This window comes from Capra hircus, chromosome 10 (genome assembly GCF_001704415.2).
Source record: "Capra hircus breed San Clemente chromosome 10, ASM170441v1, whole genome shotgun sequence".
In the NCBI taxonomy this organism is placed as follows: Eukaryota; Metazoa; Chordata; class Mammalia; order Artiodactyla; family Bovidae; genus Capra; species Capra hircus.
In genome coordinates this window covers 93,347,826-93,366,897 of record NC_030817.1, presented here as the reverse complement: position 1 = coordinate 93,366,897, position 19,072 = coordinate 93,347,826, and the positions used below count along the sequence as shown (strand labels likewise).

General features: G+C 40.8%; 1 protein-coding gene across 1 annotated transcript in view; it reads left to right on the top strand.

Annotated features, from left to right (window-relative positions):
* The window catches only part of IQGAP2 (IQ motif containing GTPase activating protein 2), a 309,091-nt gene that overhangs the window by 236,855 nt on the left and 53,164 nt on the right, over positions 1 to 19,072 (top strand). The window contains exons 15-20 of the mRNA XM_005685061.3: positions 603 to 770; positions 5,881 to 6,023; positions 7,843 to 8,013; positions 14,414 to 14,497; positions 17,014 to 17,085; positions 17,744 to 17,813. Coding sequence (XP_005685118.3) covers positions 603 to 770; positions 5,881 to 6,023; positions 7,843 to 8,013; positions 14,414 to 14,497; positions 17,014 to 17,085; positions 17,744 to 17,813 — 708 coding nt within the window. The remainder of the gene's footprint in view (positions 1 to 602; positions 771 to 5,880; positions 6,024 to 7,842; positions 8,014 to 14,413; positions 14,498 to 17,013; positions 17,086 to 17,743; positions 17,814 to 19,072) is intronic.

Here is a 19,072-nt window from a genome sequence, read left to right as displayed (position 1 = left end):
CTTTAGGCAACCAAGAGAAGAATGTGGTTTTGTTTGTGGGGAGAGGCAGACATTTGAAATGGGATCACGTGCTTTCTAGGTCTAAATTGGTTCCAGAATTAAGTTTTTGGACTCCACTGCACAGAGCCACCAGCTATGCCCATTGCCTTTCTAGAACAGTCATTCAGGTTGCTAAGGACAATCTTGAAAGTATACTTGCACTATACCAGAGAATGTCAGGATTTTTGTGGCTTAGATAGTGTTTCACTTATTCTAGTATAAAAACATGCTTTCGTAAAGCTTGTTCTCACATACTGATTAATGACCCACATAAGGGCTGCATGTCTGCTGTCAACATATGTCCACCCTGTTTCACAGATCACCACAGTGGGCAGAACCTAGTGCCTTGAGAGCATACAGGAGTAATGAGGAAATACTGCTCCTGTGGATTTTATTCCTCTTAAAACCTGAACAGTTGATGACTATCTTGAGTGTATGCAGTATATTCTCTCAAAGGGTAAACAGGTTTAATGCATTCCTAAAAGGTTGACTTATATCTTTGCATGCCTCTAGGATGAGTAGAAGATAATTATTAACAGAAACATTTCTTTTTCATTACCCAGGGGTTACACTGGTCGTTGATGTTAATCAGTTTTTGGAGAAGGAGAAGCAAAGTGATATTTTGTCTGTTTTGAAGCCTGCCGTTGGTAATACAAATGACGTAATCCCTGAATGTGCTGACAGGTACCATGATGCTCTGGCAAAAGCAAAAGAGCAAAAATCTAGAAGTGGTAAGCGTCTTCATTGTTTAGCACAAATTAAATAGCACTTTGAATATGATGACTTCTGTGGTATTGTGTTATCTTAGTTTTGAGGCAAATAATCGCTTTCGAATGAATATTTCTGAATGTTTGTCATCTCTGACAAGGAAATTTTTTAGTGTTTCTTTTCCTTTGTTGTCTTTTGGAAATCTGTGATTAACTTGGTGGCTGTGGTGGGTGCCATATACTTGAGAAAATACAGTATTAAAAGGAGATTTTGCTTCCTATCAGTTTTGCCATTGAGCCATCCCTTCTAGTGGTACAAACTGATTTTTACACTAATATATCTCTCCATCCTTTTTGAAACAAATGATATGTTATTGTGCATTTACTAATGTACATTAATACATGATTAAGTAGAAGTAAAGAGTAATCTTGAAAGTATAAAATGAAATGCAGCAAATTGGTCTGTATTATGGAGAAGGCAATGGCACCCCACTCCAGTCCTCTTGCCTGGAAAATCCCATGGATGGAGGAGCCTGGCAGGCTGCAGTCCATGGAGTCGCGAAGTCGGACACGACTGAGCGACTTCACTTTCACTTTTCACTTTCATGCATTGGAGAAGGAAATGGCAACCCACTCCTGTGTTCTTGCCTGGAGAATCCCAGGGACGGGGGAGCCTGGTGGGCTGCCGTCTATGAGGTCGCACAGAGTCGGACACAACTGAAGCGACTTAGCGGCAGTAGCAGCAACCTTGGCATATACTTGCTGCTGCTGCTCCTCTGCCCATGGGATTTGCCAGGCAAGAGTACTGGAGTGGGGTGCCCTTGCCTTCTCCAATCCATGAAATGTTAGCTCTGGGATCATGAGTTTAGGACTCATTTTTCAGATTTAGAAAATCACATTGAAGGCATTTTGGACAGAGGGAGAAAATGACAAGTCCAATGAGGCTAATTTTTGGCAGAGAGAGCCCATCATCTCTTTAGTGTGATAGATTTTTTTTGCGCACTTGCTGTGTCCCACTGTCAAGGATTAAGGTGTCTCCTGACTCAGGCTGACGTTTATTTGTACCATATGTACATAGTATTTCTCATCTTTAGAAAATTGCTTTGACACTATATAGCCTTAGAAATGGAACTTGAGGGGAAAGAAAAACACCTTTTTTTAAATCACTGGAAGTCTATCCAGAGCTACCCTGTGTACTTATAATTAGCCTGATGTATTTCTAACTTGGGAATTCTACCCTCTGATTCAGAACATTTTCTGATAATGAAATGAAAATAGGGCTGCTGGCCATCCACTCTTACTTGCTGTCTGATCACGCTTGAGCCTCTCTCTGCTCCCTTCACATCTCTTCATTGGTTGCTATAGTGCCCCTACCTCATCGTTTATGAAGAAAGACTTGTACAACTGTATTTATGCAAGGGGTGATTTTCTTAGAGATGACTCATCATAATTTCAAATCCTTGGCCCAAACTTAGTTTTATCTTCTCTTCCCTAAGCTTGCCTACTCCTCTTCCCAACTGCCATGTTCTGATCAGCAGGGAAAAAAAATATGTCCCCAGATAGCCAATTTAGAAACCTGGAAGATACCTTAGATTCATTTTTTCTGGAAAAAAATAAGAGTTGGGACTTTTTAGAGATTATCCTGAAGCCATAGATGGATTTGAGGCATATGCCATGTTAATACTAAGTCTTCTGGTCCATGTACCGTGGTATGTCTTTGCTTTTAATTAGGTCTTTAATTCTTTCAGCAATGTTTTGTAGTATTCCGTGTATAGGGCTTGCATTACTTTATTTGAATTTATTCCTACTCCAGTACTCTTGCCTGGCAAATCCCACGGACGGAGGAGCCTGGTAGGCTGCAGTCCATGGGGTTGAGAAGAGTCAGACATGACTGAGCGGCTTCACTTCTGCTTTTCACTTTCATGCATTGCAGAAGGAAATGGCACCCCACTCCAGTGTTTGTGCCTGGAGAATCCCAGGGATGGGGGAGCCTGGTGGGCTGCCGTCTATGGGGTCACACAGAGTCGGACACGACTGAGCGAATTCACTTTCACTTTGCACTTTCATGCATTGGAGAAGGAAGTGGCAACCCACTCCAGTGTTCTTGCCTGGAGAATCCCAGGGATGGGGGAGCCTGGTGGGCTGCTGTCTATGGGGTTACACAGAGTTGGACACGACTGAAGCGACTTAGCAGCAGCAGCAGCAGCATTCCTACCATATTTTATTATTTTTGATGTCATTGTAAATATTTTCTTAACTTCATTTTGGGGTTGTTTGTTGCTAACATATAGAAATACAGTTAATTTTTTTATTGAGATATAATTCACATACCATAAAATTTACTCTTTAAAAGTGTGCGATTCAGAAGTTTTTATTATACTCCCAAATTTGTATAGCTAACGCCACTAGTTAATTCCAGAATATTTTTCTTATAATAAATGGAGCCCATTTCCCATTAGCCATTGCTCCCCACCCCCAGCTCTCAGCCCCAGACAATCACTAATACACTTTCTGTCTCTCTAATTTTTCCTATTCTGGACATTTCATATAAACGAAATCATACTGTTTCTGACTCCATGTAGCATAATGTCCTCAAAGCTCACTCAAGTTGTAGCCTGTATCAGCTCCTCATTCTTTTATGGCTGATAATATTCTGCTGTATGCATAGGCCACATTTTGTTTATTCATTCATCAGTGGATAGAACTGGGATTTTTTCCTCCAGTTTTGGCTATCCTAAGGAATATTTATGTGAACATTTGTATGCAAGCTTTCATGTGGACATATTTTCATAAAATTTATTTTTGATGTTGATTTTGTATCCTGAAACCTTTATTCTGATAGCTTTTAAGATTCCTCAGGCTCCCGCCTGTTTTTATAAATTAAGCAATCCAGCCGCACTCATTACTGTGTATGTCACTGTGTCTGGCTGCCTTCATGATACCGTGAGAGCCACGGTGTGTGAGAGACCTGTAACACAGAAGACAGAAATTACGCTCTGGCCCTTTATAGAAAAAGATTGCCACCCTCTTTTCTCAGAGGAAGAGGAGAAGGTTTCTAGGGAATTAGAGACCAACTTTCGTTTTCAATAGAGCTGTGAACATTGAGGGTGTGAACAGGATGCTGTGAACATTGAGGGTGTGAACAGGATGACTTATTCTTACCTCTTTCACCTCTGGTTCTAGGCTGTCTGTTTGTCCCCAGACTCAAGTGTTCACTCTTACATAGATCACTTAGCCTTAGAGCTCAGTTTAGGTCTTACATAGGTACGATTTTGTCTGGAAGGCATCTAGAAAGCATGTTTCCATATAGAATGCACATCACCTCTTAACTCACTGGAATCTTTCTCTGTTGTGCTTCCTTAAAGGCCCATAATTAGTCTTTTCCCTCAGTTAACAAACCCACTATATGCATGCATGCTAAGTCGCTTCAGTCATGCCCAACTCATTGCGACCCTGTGGACTGTAGCCCACCAGGCTTCTCTGTCCATGGGATTCTCCAGGCAAGAATACTGGAGTGCGTTTCCATGCCCTCCTTCAGGGGATCTTCCTGATCCAGGGGTCAAACCCACTTCCCTTACACCTCCTGCATTGGCAGGCAGGTTCTTGACCACTCGTACCAACTGGGAAGCCCCAACAAACCAGCTCCACTTCTTAGGAAAAATCCTTGAACCCTGTTCCGGCGATGTCCTCCTCAGCCTTTGACCTGACTCTAAACTCATACTTGATGTGAAAATGATAGAATTCTCCTTTTCTATTATTCACTGACATCCCAACCCAAATAAAGCTTTACAGTGCCAAGGTGGTTTGCTTTTAACCAACTAAGAACTTTTTACTTCTCAGTTCTTATGAAAATAAAAGATATCCATTTCCACCATTTTATTTGATTTCTTTCCTTCCCACTGAGAGAGTTGCCTTAAAAAGTGTTCAATCTTCTGAAAACATTTGTGAATCTGATAATTATTGGTGATTGAAAATATATAATGATTACTTGTGATCGTCCATATTTGACTGTACAATATATTTTCTAGTAAACCAGCATTTCTAAACATATAATAGTTGTCTGATTGGCCATTTGAAGAGATATGTGTCTCTCTGTGTATCTGGGCATCCACAGAACAGTTGAGAGGCATTAAAAAATCAACTGAAGAATCAACACACTTTAAAGGGCCTTAAAGTTATCTTTGCTTAGTTATTTGAATCCATTTAAATATTCTTTGAGGAAATTCACTAGGACTATGATTTACCTATAAAGGCAATTATTCTAGTGCTCACTTGGCAGCAGTTGGCTTAGCTTGGTCTGAAATCTTTATTTTTATTGTTGCTTTTAGCTCTCTGGTCTGAGACAAGAATCGTAACCATTCAACAAAATAAATAGATTGCTAAGTCTATTTTGCTGATTGCAAATCTATTTTGTTGACTGCAAATATTCTTGACCAGTTTAAGCCATGACTGCTATAGATGTTTTTTTTTTCCTACTATTCTCTCCCTGAGAAAATTAAGTCTGTTCAACATGTTTTTCCTCCTGTGTGTGTGGTTTTGTAGAACAAGATGAATCAGAGGAATCAGGAATTTTCCTTTTCCCTTCTTAGTGACCTCAGTGGTTATGTATGCCATTTTGTGCTTTGAATAAAGTTGTCTGCAAAGATGAGTCACTTCTGCTTTGGTTTAAGGCAAATGATTAAATAATGGGTCCTCCTTCAATAGTGGGTCACAGCCCTTGTAGGCCACTCCTTTTCAAAGAAGTAGCTGGAAGACATTCTAAACAAAGAGGATTCTTCCTCATTGGTCTCCCCGTCTACTTGTGGTGCTATTCACGTCTGCCTGGTGTTTCCCTCCTTGTTTAGTTTTCCTTCTTGCTGGCCATGTGTGACTCCTTTAATCCTCATGAGAAATTTGACATGCAGAGCTAACATTAGGCATCACTCTCCTTTTACTTTGATTTAGTAGGGAGCTGCCTTTGAATACACAGAATTCATTCCATTTTAATGACTCATTGCTAATGATTTTAACTTAAATTATCTGAATGCCTGGTGGAAAACATCCCTGTTCAATTATGTTACTTTACTGAAGAAACTACGTTAATGTTAAAAGTTTCCACGCTCCTCTCTAGAATTTAACAAACCTTTTTCTTTAGTGTCTACTGAAGGTTCATGGCTTAAACTCACCCTGCAGGAGAAATATGATTACTACTACAATATTGATTCAAAGGAGAGTTCCTGGGTCACACCTGAACCCTGCTTGCTTAAAGAATCATGGCTCATGGGAAAAGAAATTGAGGTAGGAGTCTGCTGTTTGATGGGAAAATGTACTATATAAAGATAACTGTGATTGCTTTTCTATTTTAGAATCAAGGAATTGATGGGAAGAACTGTTATTTGAAGGCTGGATATGGAGTAAAGTCTTCATGAACGGCAGCGAGGTGTGGCCGCATGGTTACTGATTTCTAGAATGTCTTGCGTTATGTCAGAGCAGCACCGCAGGGCAGCGGGCAGATAAAGCTCTTGCAGATTATGTAGGATGGCAGATTATCCTAAGAAATCAATCTTCAGTTTTTTCTTGACACTAGAGCTCAATTAGTGGTAATTCCTTGGTTGTCAATATTCAAGATGTCTTATTTCTTTCCCCCACCTCAACCTATAACAGGGAGCAATATTCTTGAAGGAATGTTTACCGAGATTGCTTTGGACTTGAGACCAAACGTTGGCCCTAGAAGATGTGAAACTTGCTCTGTGATCCAGGCATTGTAGTGTGTTTAGAAGAAAATACTTCTAATAATTGAATTCCGTCTTGAAAAAATTAGAACTCACACATATAGATCTCATAGAACTGTTCACATTCACCAGCAAGAAAGATACTGCAAGATAACAATATTGTGGACAGAATCTCCAGTACAGTAACTTACTAAAACTCAGAGAAAAAGCTATAACTTGGGGTTGACAATGCCGCAGAAATCCTGAATGACAAGAAGATAGTGAAAAATGTATTCATTCACTAATTTCAAATGTGTAATGTCCCACTTTTTACAGGAAAATGGCATGGGGCAGTGAACTATCAGTGCTGCTTTGTTGAAAAATGAAATTATGGCCAATATTTAAAAACCATGTGCTATCATTGAAAGGATATGTCAAACTGTGAAGAAGCAACATTGAAAGGTTAAAACTCAAGAGACAAAAATTGCTCATATGGCATCCAAAGATGCCCTAAGTATAATTTTGTGAATATAAATTTTGGGATATACCTGATCCCAGCATCAAGATTAATAGAAAGTGGAGGATCTATGCTGTTAAAAAAAATTATTCTAGTCAGTCTGAAATTACTGAATTTAGGCTATACGTATGTCTTCTTGTGAAAGTATTTATGCATCTTTTATACAGTTTCACTCTTAATTGTATAAATTCACCATCCGTGAAGTCCATTCACATGGATGGTTAAGGGGCATCTGCCATAGAAATGAGTCCAGTCTTTGCTCGCATTTCTCAAAGAACGTGAAAGTGAACCCAGTTCATCATCACGTGAAGACCTCCCAGCCCCCCTTCTTCCTTGCCTTCTCATTCATCTAGGTTTCCCTGTCTGCCCGACAGAGTGCTTATCTTTCCTCTCCCAGCCCCTTTTCTTCTGCTCCAAGTCCTTTATGTTCTCCCAAATTTATTTTGAGTTTTCCCCTACTCCTTGCAGGTATCTGCCTCCTCTGGCCTTGGGCAAGAAAACCAGAGGCCTTCATGGGCATTGCCGTCTTTCCCCCAGGAGAGGGAGGAGGTGATGCCAATACTTATGTAATCATTCTTGTCTCTCTTACGCTCTGGGGAGCCCGGGCCTTAGGCCTGGTCCCTGCCAACATCATCCGTACATCACCTCCAAATCCTGAGACCATTCAACCGCATTCTCATCTCCACCCAGATTTCAGAGGATTCTAAAACCATGTCGCTAGAAAGAAGCTGAGCCAGCCCACCCCTTGACTCTGGTCAAATCTGTTTTTACACTGAGCCGGAAAGAGCTATCCAGATCACTTTCTGAAAGATAGAATTTCCAGAAGCTGTTCTCTGTGCTCTTCTCACTTGATGTGTGAAGTGTAACCATAAGAAATATCTCTTGCCAGGACATTGTTGAGGATATCACTGCAGATTACATCCGTGAGAAGATATGGTCTGCTAGCGAAGACATGCTCCAGCGCTTCCAAGCCACAACCTCAGGACCCCTCATTAGGAAAGAGTATGAAGCTAGGAAAGCATTTTTGTATGAACAGGAAAAGCATGTGGTCAAAATACAGGTATGTGAGTCATCTCCCACTTGTAACAGACAGCTGTCCTATCCCATGAAAATGTTTTATTTAATCATAGGACCCTCAACTACCAGCATTCTAATAAACAAATCTGACCGAAGATCGTGTCCTTAGTCAGTGCCCCCGAGTCTGCACTGTTGAATGCTCCAAGACGGGAAGGATGTTGAATGACTTTTCACCTGTTGTCTTCTGGAACGTATTCAGGACGCTGTGAATAGTCAGTCGGGAATACCTGAGACCTGAGTTGAAATCCTGTTTCTCTAAAGAAACTAGATAACCCTTCTGTCACCTACTATCTAACCTTGGGTGCTTTCAAATTGGTTTTTTAGTGGTTAGTGGATATTGAGTGGAGTCTGAGTTTCTATGCACTAAAAAACAGAAGAGTGAAGTGAAAGTGTTACTCGCTCAGTCGTATCCAACTCTTTGCAACCCCATGGATTGGGGCCCACTAGGCTCTCTGTCCATGGGATTCTCCAAGCAAGAATACTGGAGTGGGTAGCCTTCTCCAGGGGATCTTCATGACCCAGGGACTGAACCTGGGTCTCCTGCATTTTAGGCAGATTCTTCACTGTCTGAGCCACCAGGGAAGCCTGAAAACCAGAAGAGCTCATGAAATAGATGTGGCATCTCTGAGAGTGTCTTCTCTCCTATATAATCTCTCCTTCTTTGTTCTGCAAGAAGCATCCTCTTTCCGAAGCCCTTTGTTGTGAGCCCTTCTTAAGCTTGTGTGACTTATCCGAACATTCCGGTCGGCAGGAGGGGAGCTTGGCAGATTTAGATGTTTCTATTCTGTGTTCCTCTAGCATCCTCTTTCAGCCGCCATGCTGGCTTTTAAAAGATTGTGCATTTGTCCTTTTTTGTGTGTCCGAAGTGATACTGGTTTTGATGGGCAGGGTTTGGTGGGTTTTTGCTTTGGCCACTAACTTACATTTCCTAAACTGAAAGTTTTAAAAAGAGCTTCTCTCTTGTGATCATTGGCATGCTTATCTGCTTCCCCACCTAAGTAAAATACTGTGCAGGGAAGAAGATGAGTTCTTACAACTTTTGTATTCTTGTGGCTTGCAATCAGTAGATGCTCTAATGTCTGAGCTTGCAAGAGCTTAAGATGATAGAGGGCAGGAAAGATGAATTTTTTAAGAAATTTCTTATGTAAAGTTAATATTCAAAGGATTTTTCTAGGTGAACTTGTATTTCAATTTATTCTTCTTTTAATAAATGATAGATAAAACACACAGGAAGTGAACAAAATCGTAAATATAGCATCATCCACACTGATGCTAAGACTCTACTTCTGCCCCAAATTTGAAGAGTGTTCACTGGTGTGGTATGACTTGGACCACCCTCAAGCTCTCCAGTCTGCCCACAGCTGTGTTACAGTTAGAAGACTGTCTGAAGAGCCCGCTAGTGTAAAGTCTGCCTGATACCAAGACCCAGGGCACAAGAGAGCTGGGGGAAGAGCAGAAACACTAACTTGGAGGCTTTTGCCCTCACTGCAGTGGGAGCAGCAGTATTGAAGAAGCGTTTGCACGGTGAGGTCACTCCGTGATGACTTGTCCCTGCCTCTTCTGGCAGAGGAGGGCGTGAGGCTTAAAGGCAGACTGTAATCTAGAGAGGAAAGTGGGCTGACCTAGAAAACCAAAAGACCGTGAACCAGAGGGGATCACACTCATCTCGTTTTTTGCCAAAGTAGCTGATTCACTCTGGATTAGGAGAACGCTGTGCAATCTGAAGGGTTCCCCTCTGTAGAACAGTCTGAACTTCTTTGTTGACTGAGTCAGCCCCAGACACAGCAGTCTCTTAACAAACTCAGTAGCTCCACTGCACGGCTACCCCCAGTCTCCTCCTCAAGAACTGGGTTTGGACAGAGAATACATAGCATCGGTAGCCAGTCCTCTGCCTTGGGTGCTGAGGGGGCAATTCAGATGGTGCCCAAGTAGACAGGGAGCAAGGTCAATGAGACTCACATAGCCAGATTATTTCTGAATGGTAAGTAACGAGAAGGCTCCGGTAAAGTGGCCTACATTTAAGAAGTGAGCCAGAAAAAAAAGACTCTGAAACAAAATTTTATATCAAAAAAAAGAAAAATATAAGTTAAAATATAAATGAAGTAAACATTTAAGGGAATTCTTATCCCAGGAGACACACAAAAAATTATACTGAAATTCCTTTTGCTTTTAAGAAACTTAATATGACACATGGATTTAATGAAACAAGGCAGCATGATAAAATGAAAAGGTAGCCAATGGCTACAGAGAGGAAGAAAAACAATGACGTCCCAGAACGTGAATGAATTTATGACTGCAGAATGCAAAACAGCCGCTGGAAAGTAAATGAAACATGTGGAGAACTTGAGGAAAAAACACACAAAAAGCTGGAGGGAAGGAAGAGATGGCTAAAAATATATTGTCTCATCTGAAATTTCCATTTTGTCTCAGGGTTGTGGGCATTAAATGGGATTCCCATTAATGGGAATTAAAATGGGAGAATTCATAACAGGCTGTGACCAGTATGCCGCTCAACAAATGTTTGAAATGACGATGTGATCAAGATGGTGACTCAGAGGACAGGGAATGGGGAACCAACATCCAGTAGGTCGGATGACCCAGGAAGAGTTCAGAAAAACCGAGTCTGGGAAAAAAGAGTTAGCTACAATTTTTTTTTTCCCCTTGAACTGAAGAAAGCTGAAATGCCACCTTGTAGGAAAACCCGTTGAGAGTGACATACACCAAACTTAGCCCTGAGAATTACTAAGTTACTGAGCAACATCCCAGCAAAGAAAAAGAAACAAGCTTCTCTGGAGCAAGAGCAGGTTGTCAGGAGGCGCGTGGGGCTGGGAGGGTGAGGGTGACAGGTCGGGCAGTCCTCTGTCATGTCGTTCGAGTGTAATTGACTACCCTTAGGTTGTGGGATTGCACCTTCAAGCAGAGAGGGAAAAAAGATAATTGGCTACCAGGGAGGTCACAGAAGCATATCTGCTTCAGAAGTTGGTAATTTGAATATTACTATCCTATGTGCCCAATTATGAAGCAAGGCAACCAGTTTGGCAAGCCAGGTTTTCTAGAGATTGACAATTAGAATCTATAAAACAGCAGTAACTTCTGAGGTCTAGGTATCTTGGGAAACTCCTCTGTTACAGCTGTGTTGCACAGAAAATTTATTTATGGTAACAAAAACCAAAACCAGAAGATGGCTATTATACATTTCTACATAAGTTCTCGTACCATTCAAGGGAGAGAGTGATGGTTTTGTAAATGCCTTCTGTCTCTGTCCATAAAAGGCTGCTCCTAAATGACCTTAGAGTTTAGAGTTTTGTCTCCGTTTGTATCTTTATACCAATAGCTCCCTCCCAACTTTATACCTATAATTGTTTTCAATAAAGAGCCTCTAATTAGAAGAGCCTGCAGGCTCTGGGCCTTGCACAATTCTGCTGTTACCACGGAATAAGAAAAGCCAATCCTGATGAAATGAAAACTTACAAACAAAAAAGAAGAATGTTAAATCTTGGCAAATAAAATAAGAAGCATGTGTTATTCTGCTTCTATAGACCAGAACCTCTAAACCCAGCCAAGTTGCCTTGGTTTGGAAAGGTAATGTTGATATATAAATGTAGATCCCATAAAAATCTACATAATCATTGAATAGATGAAATGTAAAATGAAATCTTTAGGAAAGCACTGTTGGTGAGCATTGGCTCCTTAAGACATTAAAAACATTGTACAAAACCTACAAGTGGGTTCATTCCACCAGTGCAAGCATGTTTTAATATCAGATCTTCTGTCACTACAACATTCCTTATCCAAAAGCTTCGAGACTCTAAACTAATAGAGATTAACAGTGTTTCCGGAGTTGAAATAATTCTTTAAAAAACAGAATGAACAATTGAGCTAATTCCAGTATCTTGGTTGCCTTTCAGTTTGGATCAAGAAATGGCATGTATAATATTATGTGTATATTTGCACCTCTGTGCTTTAAAAACAATGCTAGGCTCAAAAGCACCCGAGTCACACTGAGACCGTCATGACAAATGAGTTACTAGTTAGATTGTCATCCCAATGAATGCAATCACAATTTATCACTGTTTTCCTATTTGTCAGCATTCTGACCTCTATACTTTTTCATCTTTTCTACACAGGTGCTTGTATTTTCTTAGGCTAGGTATATTGAAAATTAGAAACACTAGGTGAAATACTAAATAGCTTTAAATTTGATGCTGCTAAATTCCCTCCAAAAAGACTCGACTGTCTTGTAATTTTCCAGCCCCTACTCCCCATCCATGTTTTTGCCCCACTGCTTGGCAAGTGGATGATGTGAAGACTTCTCCAGAATTTCTCTGACTGCTACCCAAGGCTCCTCAAGCTTAGAGCCAGCTCACATTTTTTGTAGAGGTTCCCAATGTTTGTAGAATTGTGTTCTTTCAGCCAATTCAAACTGTCTTCTCTCTCCCGGGATCCCTCATAGGTTTTGACACTTAAGCCTTCTTGTTTTCTAGCACTATGATGGATTGCTTTATAAGCATATCTGTAGAATGTTTCCATTGGAGGAAGCTGGGTGAAGGGTACATGGAACTCAATGTATTATCTTTGCAGCATCCTATGAGTTGCTAATTATTTCAAAATTAAGGTTTTTTTAAAAGCACATTTGTCATTTCTAGGGATTTAAATTGAGGGAGGGGATATTATGTGTAAACAGGATAGCTGATGCAAGGTTGCTGTACAACACAAGGAACCCAGTCTGCACTCTGATGACCTGGGCGAGGGCAGGGGGGAGGAGGGGCAGGCTCAAGAGGGAGGAGATGTATGTATCATTATGGCGGGTTCAGGTTGCTGTACAGCAGAAACCAACACAACATTGTAACAATTGCAAAACGAAAAATAAAAATACTGAGAGGGGAAGTCCAGAGCAAGTACTCCGTGAAGTCCAGAGCAAATACTCCGTTGCATGTATATTCCATCATGACTGTTTCATTTTGAATCATTACCAGAAAGTATTTTCTTTTTTAAATGCCAATAAAAATCCCATATACCTTTTTACAAAAGAAGGAATGAGGTGGGTTGACATATGCAAATGTGAAAGAATTATAAAAAATGACTTGATGTTTGTATTTGTCCCTTTGAGATGGTTGGGTGGCATCGCCAACTCAATGGACATGAGTTTGAGTAAACTCCAGGAGTTGGTGATGGACAGGGAGGCCTGGCGTGCTACAGTCCATCAGGTCGCAAAGAGTCAGATACAACTGAACTGAACTAAACACAGAATTTGTGTTTATTTCAATTCTAACTTGAAAAAAAAAAATCAGAGCAGTGCAGTGAGTTACAAAGATACGTCTCAATAAAAAGATTCTCAAAAATGAGTTGGACTAAACTTATAACAACTATGGATGTGATCATTCTAAAGATGCCAGTTTGTAGTTCCTTGTCAGTCCAGCAGTTACGAGTCTGCATTTCCATTGCAGGGGGCACAGGTTCGATCCCTGATCAGGGAACCAAGATCCCACATGCTGCACAGAGCAGCCCAGAAAAGAACAACAACAACAAAAAAACAAACAAATTAAGATACCAGTTTGTGTCTACTTTTTGCAAATGTTTCTTATAAAAGCTCTCGTTAAGGTGATAACGTAGTAAAGGTATACTGATGAAGCCTCATTAAACTTTATGTAAAAATAGATGAAATAATGAAAGATCCATCACAGCACTCCTGCTTTCAGGAATCCAGGGTCATCTTCCTTTTTGATCTGGATCACAGTGGCTTGCTTGCTGGAGTAAAGATACTTACTAGTCATTATTTTGAGGTATCTCATGCACGCTCAGTCACTTCAGTCATGTCTAACTCTTTGCAACCCCATGGATTATAGCCCACCAGGCTCCTCTGTCCATGGGATTATCTCAGTAAGAACACTAGAGTAAGTTGCCATGCCCTCCCCCAAGGGATCTTCCCAACCCAGGGATTGAACCCACGTCTCTTACGTCTCCTGCTTTGACAGGTGGGTTCTTTACCACTTGCGCCACCTGAGAAGTCCTGAGGCATCTTACAATGTTACCAAATAATACCAGCACCAAGTTGATCTGTTTGTATATTTCAGGACAATTCCATTTTATTATTACTTCTTATCACTCAGGGCCTTGTTAAAATTACGCTTTCAAAGCATAACCTGGACTTCCACCTGGTAATTCCTTTCACCAACTTGGGACAAGCCACAGCTGTGAGCAGGTGCACTCTGCCCAGTTCAGTGTCCACCTGGTGTCAGATGCGATGGTGTCCAGATGAAATCTGGAAGGGAGGATTCCTGACTTTGCCCCAACTCTGTGTCTCTTGTGGTATACTCTGTCCTTGCACTTTCTAAAATAAACTGTGACATGTAAGCAATTCTGTAACTCGTTTTTTTCTGCAGGCTTTTTGGAAGGCATACAAGCAACGGGAAGCATATAAACGCAGACGACAAATGTTCATTGATAATATTCATTCTATTGTGAAGGTAAACACTCTTTCCTACCTTAGCAAGCGTGTAAACTTTTTCCTTCCTTCTCCTTTTGCTTCTGGAAGACAGACTGTGTCTGAGACTTGATGTCAGAAGCAAGTCCTGGGTTTGAGTCCCGCCTCCCCCCTGACTTAGCTGATCATCTTTAAGAAGGTCCATCAGAACACTATGTTGTTGCTGTACTATTAGGTTGGTGCAAATGTAATTGCGGTTTGCCATCGTGAGTTTTAAATCAATATGACTAGGTTCAAACACGTCTTTACTAATCAAAATAGGAACCATTACAATCAACACATTTTTGCCAATGAGAAATAAGATTGTTTATTTCTGTAGCATAAAAATCTGTGCTTCAGGATTCAACAAACTCTTGGAAAGCATTTTCTGCCTCCTGCTGGTTGTGGAAGCATTTTCTCTGCAAAAAAGTTGTTGAGATGCTTGAAGAAGTGGTAGTCGGTTGGCAAGAGGTCAGGTGAATATGGCAGGTGAGGCAAAACTTTGCAGCCCGGCTCATTCGACTTTCGAAGCATTGGTTGTGTGACGTGCCATCAGGCATTGTCATGGAGAAGAATTGAGCCCTTTTTGTTGACTGATGCAAGCTGCAGGCATTTCAGTTTTCGGTGCATCTCATGGATTTGCTGAGCATACTTCGCAGATGTAGTGGTTTCACTGGGATTCAGAAAGTTGGAGTGGATCAGACCAGCAGCAGACCATCAAGCAGTGACCATGACCTTTTTTGGTGCAAGTTTGGCTTTGGGAAGTGCTTTGGAGCTGCTCCTAGGTCTAACATTGAGCTGGACATTGCCAGTTGTATAAAGTCAAGTTTTCGTCACATGTACCTCACAATCCAATTGAGAAAGGGTTCATTACTGCGTATAGAATAAGAGAACACTATACTTCAAAATGACAGGTTTTTTTTATTTTCTGTCAGATCATGAGGCACCGATATATCGAGCTTTTTGACCTTTCCAATTTGCTTTAAATGCCGAACAACCATAGAAGATCAACACTGAGTTCTTTGTCAACCTCTTGTATCATTGTAAGAGGACAGCTTCAGTGATTCCTTTCAGTTGGTCATTGTCAACTCCGATGGCCAGTCACTGTGCTCCTCACCTTCAAGGCTCTTGTCTCCTTTGCAAAACTTCCTGAACCACTGCTGCCCTGTACCTTCATTAGGAGTTCCTGGGCCGAGTGCACTGTGGATGTTGTGAGTTGTCTCCACTGCTTTGCAGTCCATCTAGAAATCAGATAAGAAAATCACTCAAATTTGCTCTTGTCTAACATCATCTCCATAGTCTAAAATAAACATAAAATACACACCGAGTAATAAGTCATCAGCAAAAAAAAAAGAATATGTATGATGGCTATGGCTGGTTCATGTTAGTGTTTGGCAGAAACCAACACAATACTGTAAAGCAATTATCCTTCAATTAAAAATAAATTTTAAAAAATAAAGCAAGAAATGTCCATGAAAATTATGTATAGCATAGCCACATTTATTTAAGAACGTATTCCAGTATCAAATGGCAAAGTTCAGCAGTGCAAAACCGCAGTTACTTTTGCACCAACCTAATAAATGCTTCTTCTCTAAAAAGTCCAAATTGATTTGGAGGAAATCCAGCTTAATTTCATGTTCTTTGTATGATCTTTTCTAATAATAATTAGAATGTTCAGGTTTAACAGTACAAACCTTAGTTGTAAGGCAAACGCAAAACCAATGACAAGAAGGAAGTATAGGAATTAGGGCCTGTGTTTAGTAGATAAGCCCATCTAACCCAGCTTCCGATCCAGGCTGGCTGCTCCAGGCTTAGAGAAGGAGCAGCCGTTGGGGTGCCCACTCTCAGAGCTGAAAATTGAAAAACTATCTGGCAATGAGCTTGTAGAAACTTGGAAATCCAGGTAAGAGTCAGAAGAGTAGGACTGGAGAGAGATGAAGTCCGATGAGATATGTTAATACTTTTTAAACTGTGAGGACAGAGAATGACATGGTCGAGACCTTTTGCATTATTAGTTCCTGAACATGTTACACTTGGAAATATCCTGTGCTCACCATGGAACACTTGCTTATTCAGCCAGAAAACCATGGGTCACAGTGGGTCCCTCATGAGACCTTTGCAATGTTTTCCTGTAAAGGCCTAAAAAGTATTGGCTGCATTTAAGGGATGTTGGAAGCAACTCTGCACTTAGTTTTATTTGATCCCCTGACCCATTGCAACTCTCAGCAAAATGCCGTGCTCGCTTGGCTTTTATTTACTGAGATTAAAACAAAATAGTACAAAGAGCTGCATTACCTTCTCCAGTATAAGCATAATGTGTAACATGTTCTGAACCCCTCGGAGGAACAGCGACGAAAGAAGCAGGAGGTGAAATAGAGGCTAAAGATGTTTATTAGTTGGTGGGTGGCTCATTTCTACTTTTTTATCAAATTATCAATATTATTTTTAAAAGACTGCCTAGAGGGCTATGAAAGGTGGTTTGGTAATTGCCTGGATTTTTCTTTTTCACTTATTTTTTAGATTCAGTCCTGGTACCGGATGGTAACAGCACGAAGGAATTACCTCTCACGACTGCAGTTTTTCAGAGCTCATGTAAGAGAAACACGTGGATTTTTGTCCTCCCTGAGAATGAACTTAAATGAATAGTCTGTGAATGTTAGCATTGAATGGTTCTTATTAAATGGTAGAAACAAAGGCTTGGAGGAAGAGAATGGATTTTAGAACTCAATGTGGTACTATTTAGTGGCTTTTTACATTTTTTTGTGCAGAGTAAGACTTCATCAGTCAGAACTGGAAAGGAAACGGGTGAGGAAAAATTTATGTGGGCTAGTTATGCCAGAGAGTAAAAGACACTAATGAAGGACTTTCCAACTTTGCTTGCAAAGTTTTTAATTACTGCTAACCAGTTAAATATAAGCCCACAGGAGGAATTTTTTCAGGATTTTTGAAGAATAGATATGTGAACATAGATTGGACCATCTAAGTTTGGTGGTAAAATGCTTTTCCCTTTTTAGATATCTTTATTTAGACAATCCCTTTGCAATCTTGTTTATATACTGTTAGCTAACTTATCTGACCCTTTCTTCAAAGAGAATGCAAACATAAACGTTGACTACACCACATCTAAATACTGTCAGTTCTAAATAGTGTCCATTCTTCAAATGCCGTCAGTTTTTGAAGAGTTCTAAATTCTAAAATAGTGGAGTAGATGGAACTCTGGGAGGTTGTGACTGGTCATCTTCTTTTGCAGAACAATGAAATTGTGAAAATCCAGTCTCTATTGAGAGCGAGCAAAGCTAGGGATGACTACAAAACACTGGGTAAGTGGAGCATTCTGAAACAAAGTATTCCTTATAAACCAAGCAAGCACAAGTTACTTCCATCTGATCACGTCATGCACGTTACCGCCAGTAGACTTGACCATCTCAGACCCGAGCATGTCATTGACAGGAAACGGGCCTTTCTGTCAAAGTGGAATGGTTAAGGGCAGTAGATGGGATTTCTTCTTCAAAAAAAAATGGACAATGTTGAGGGGAGGGGATAAATTAGGAGTATGGGATTAACAGATACACACTGCTATAAATAAAATTGATAATCGGCAGGACCTACTGTATAGCCCAGGGACCTGTATTCAATATCTTATAATAACCTATAATAGAAAAGAATCTGAAAATTTATATTTATATATGTTTTTCTGCAACAGCTTATGGAAAAAACCAATTTTGGCCAAGGGAAGGGGAAAGTGAAGGGAAAGTCGCTCAGTTGTGTCCGACTCTTTGCGACCCCATGGACGGTAGCCTACCAGGCTTCTCAGTCCATGGCGTTTTCCAGGCAAGAATACTGGAGTGGGTTGCCATTTCCTTCTCCAGGGGATCTTCCCGACCCAGGGATCGAACCCAGGTCTCCCGCATTGCAGGCAGACGCTTTACCCACTGAGCCAATATATATATATTTACAGTGTTGTGTTAGTTTCAGTGTTTTGTGAAGAATATATAGTGATATGTATGTAGATTAATGATATACTTCAATTATGCTTCAATTTTAAAAAAGAGAGTTGGCATGAATGCTGATATTTTTGTATTAAATGGGAGGTGAATATGGGCTCTATGGTAGGGTTAATGGCAACCTCAAGAGGGCTCACGCCAAGGGGCACCTTCCAGGACCCCTGCTGCCAGCACCCCGTCCCTGTGACAAGCCGATGCTGACTCCCACCTCTGCAAGAGGCCCTCCAGCGCTGGCAGGCTCATGCCCACAGCACCAGCCTTGGGACGCGGTCCCTGTGCCCATTTCCTGAAGTGATGTGGAGAGGGCCTCGCAGAAGTGGACTCAGTGGTGGCTTCTTGGCAGGACTGTCTTAGTGTTTCCTGCAGCCTATCAGTCATGAGGTCACTGGCAAGAGGTCAAGATAAAAACTGTACACCTGTCTCACTATGTATTTCAAAAGAAAATCGTGAAAAACAATCATGAAAGGACCTCTTACAGATATTCAAAAAATAATAAGAATAAGCTAGAGGCAGGAATTTAATGCAAAAGAGTTAGCCAGAAGATAAACTTACATCTGAATACTGTTTCATTTATT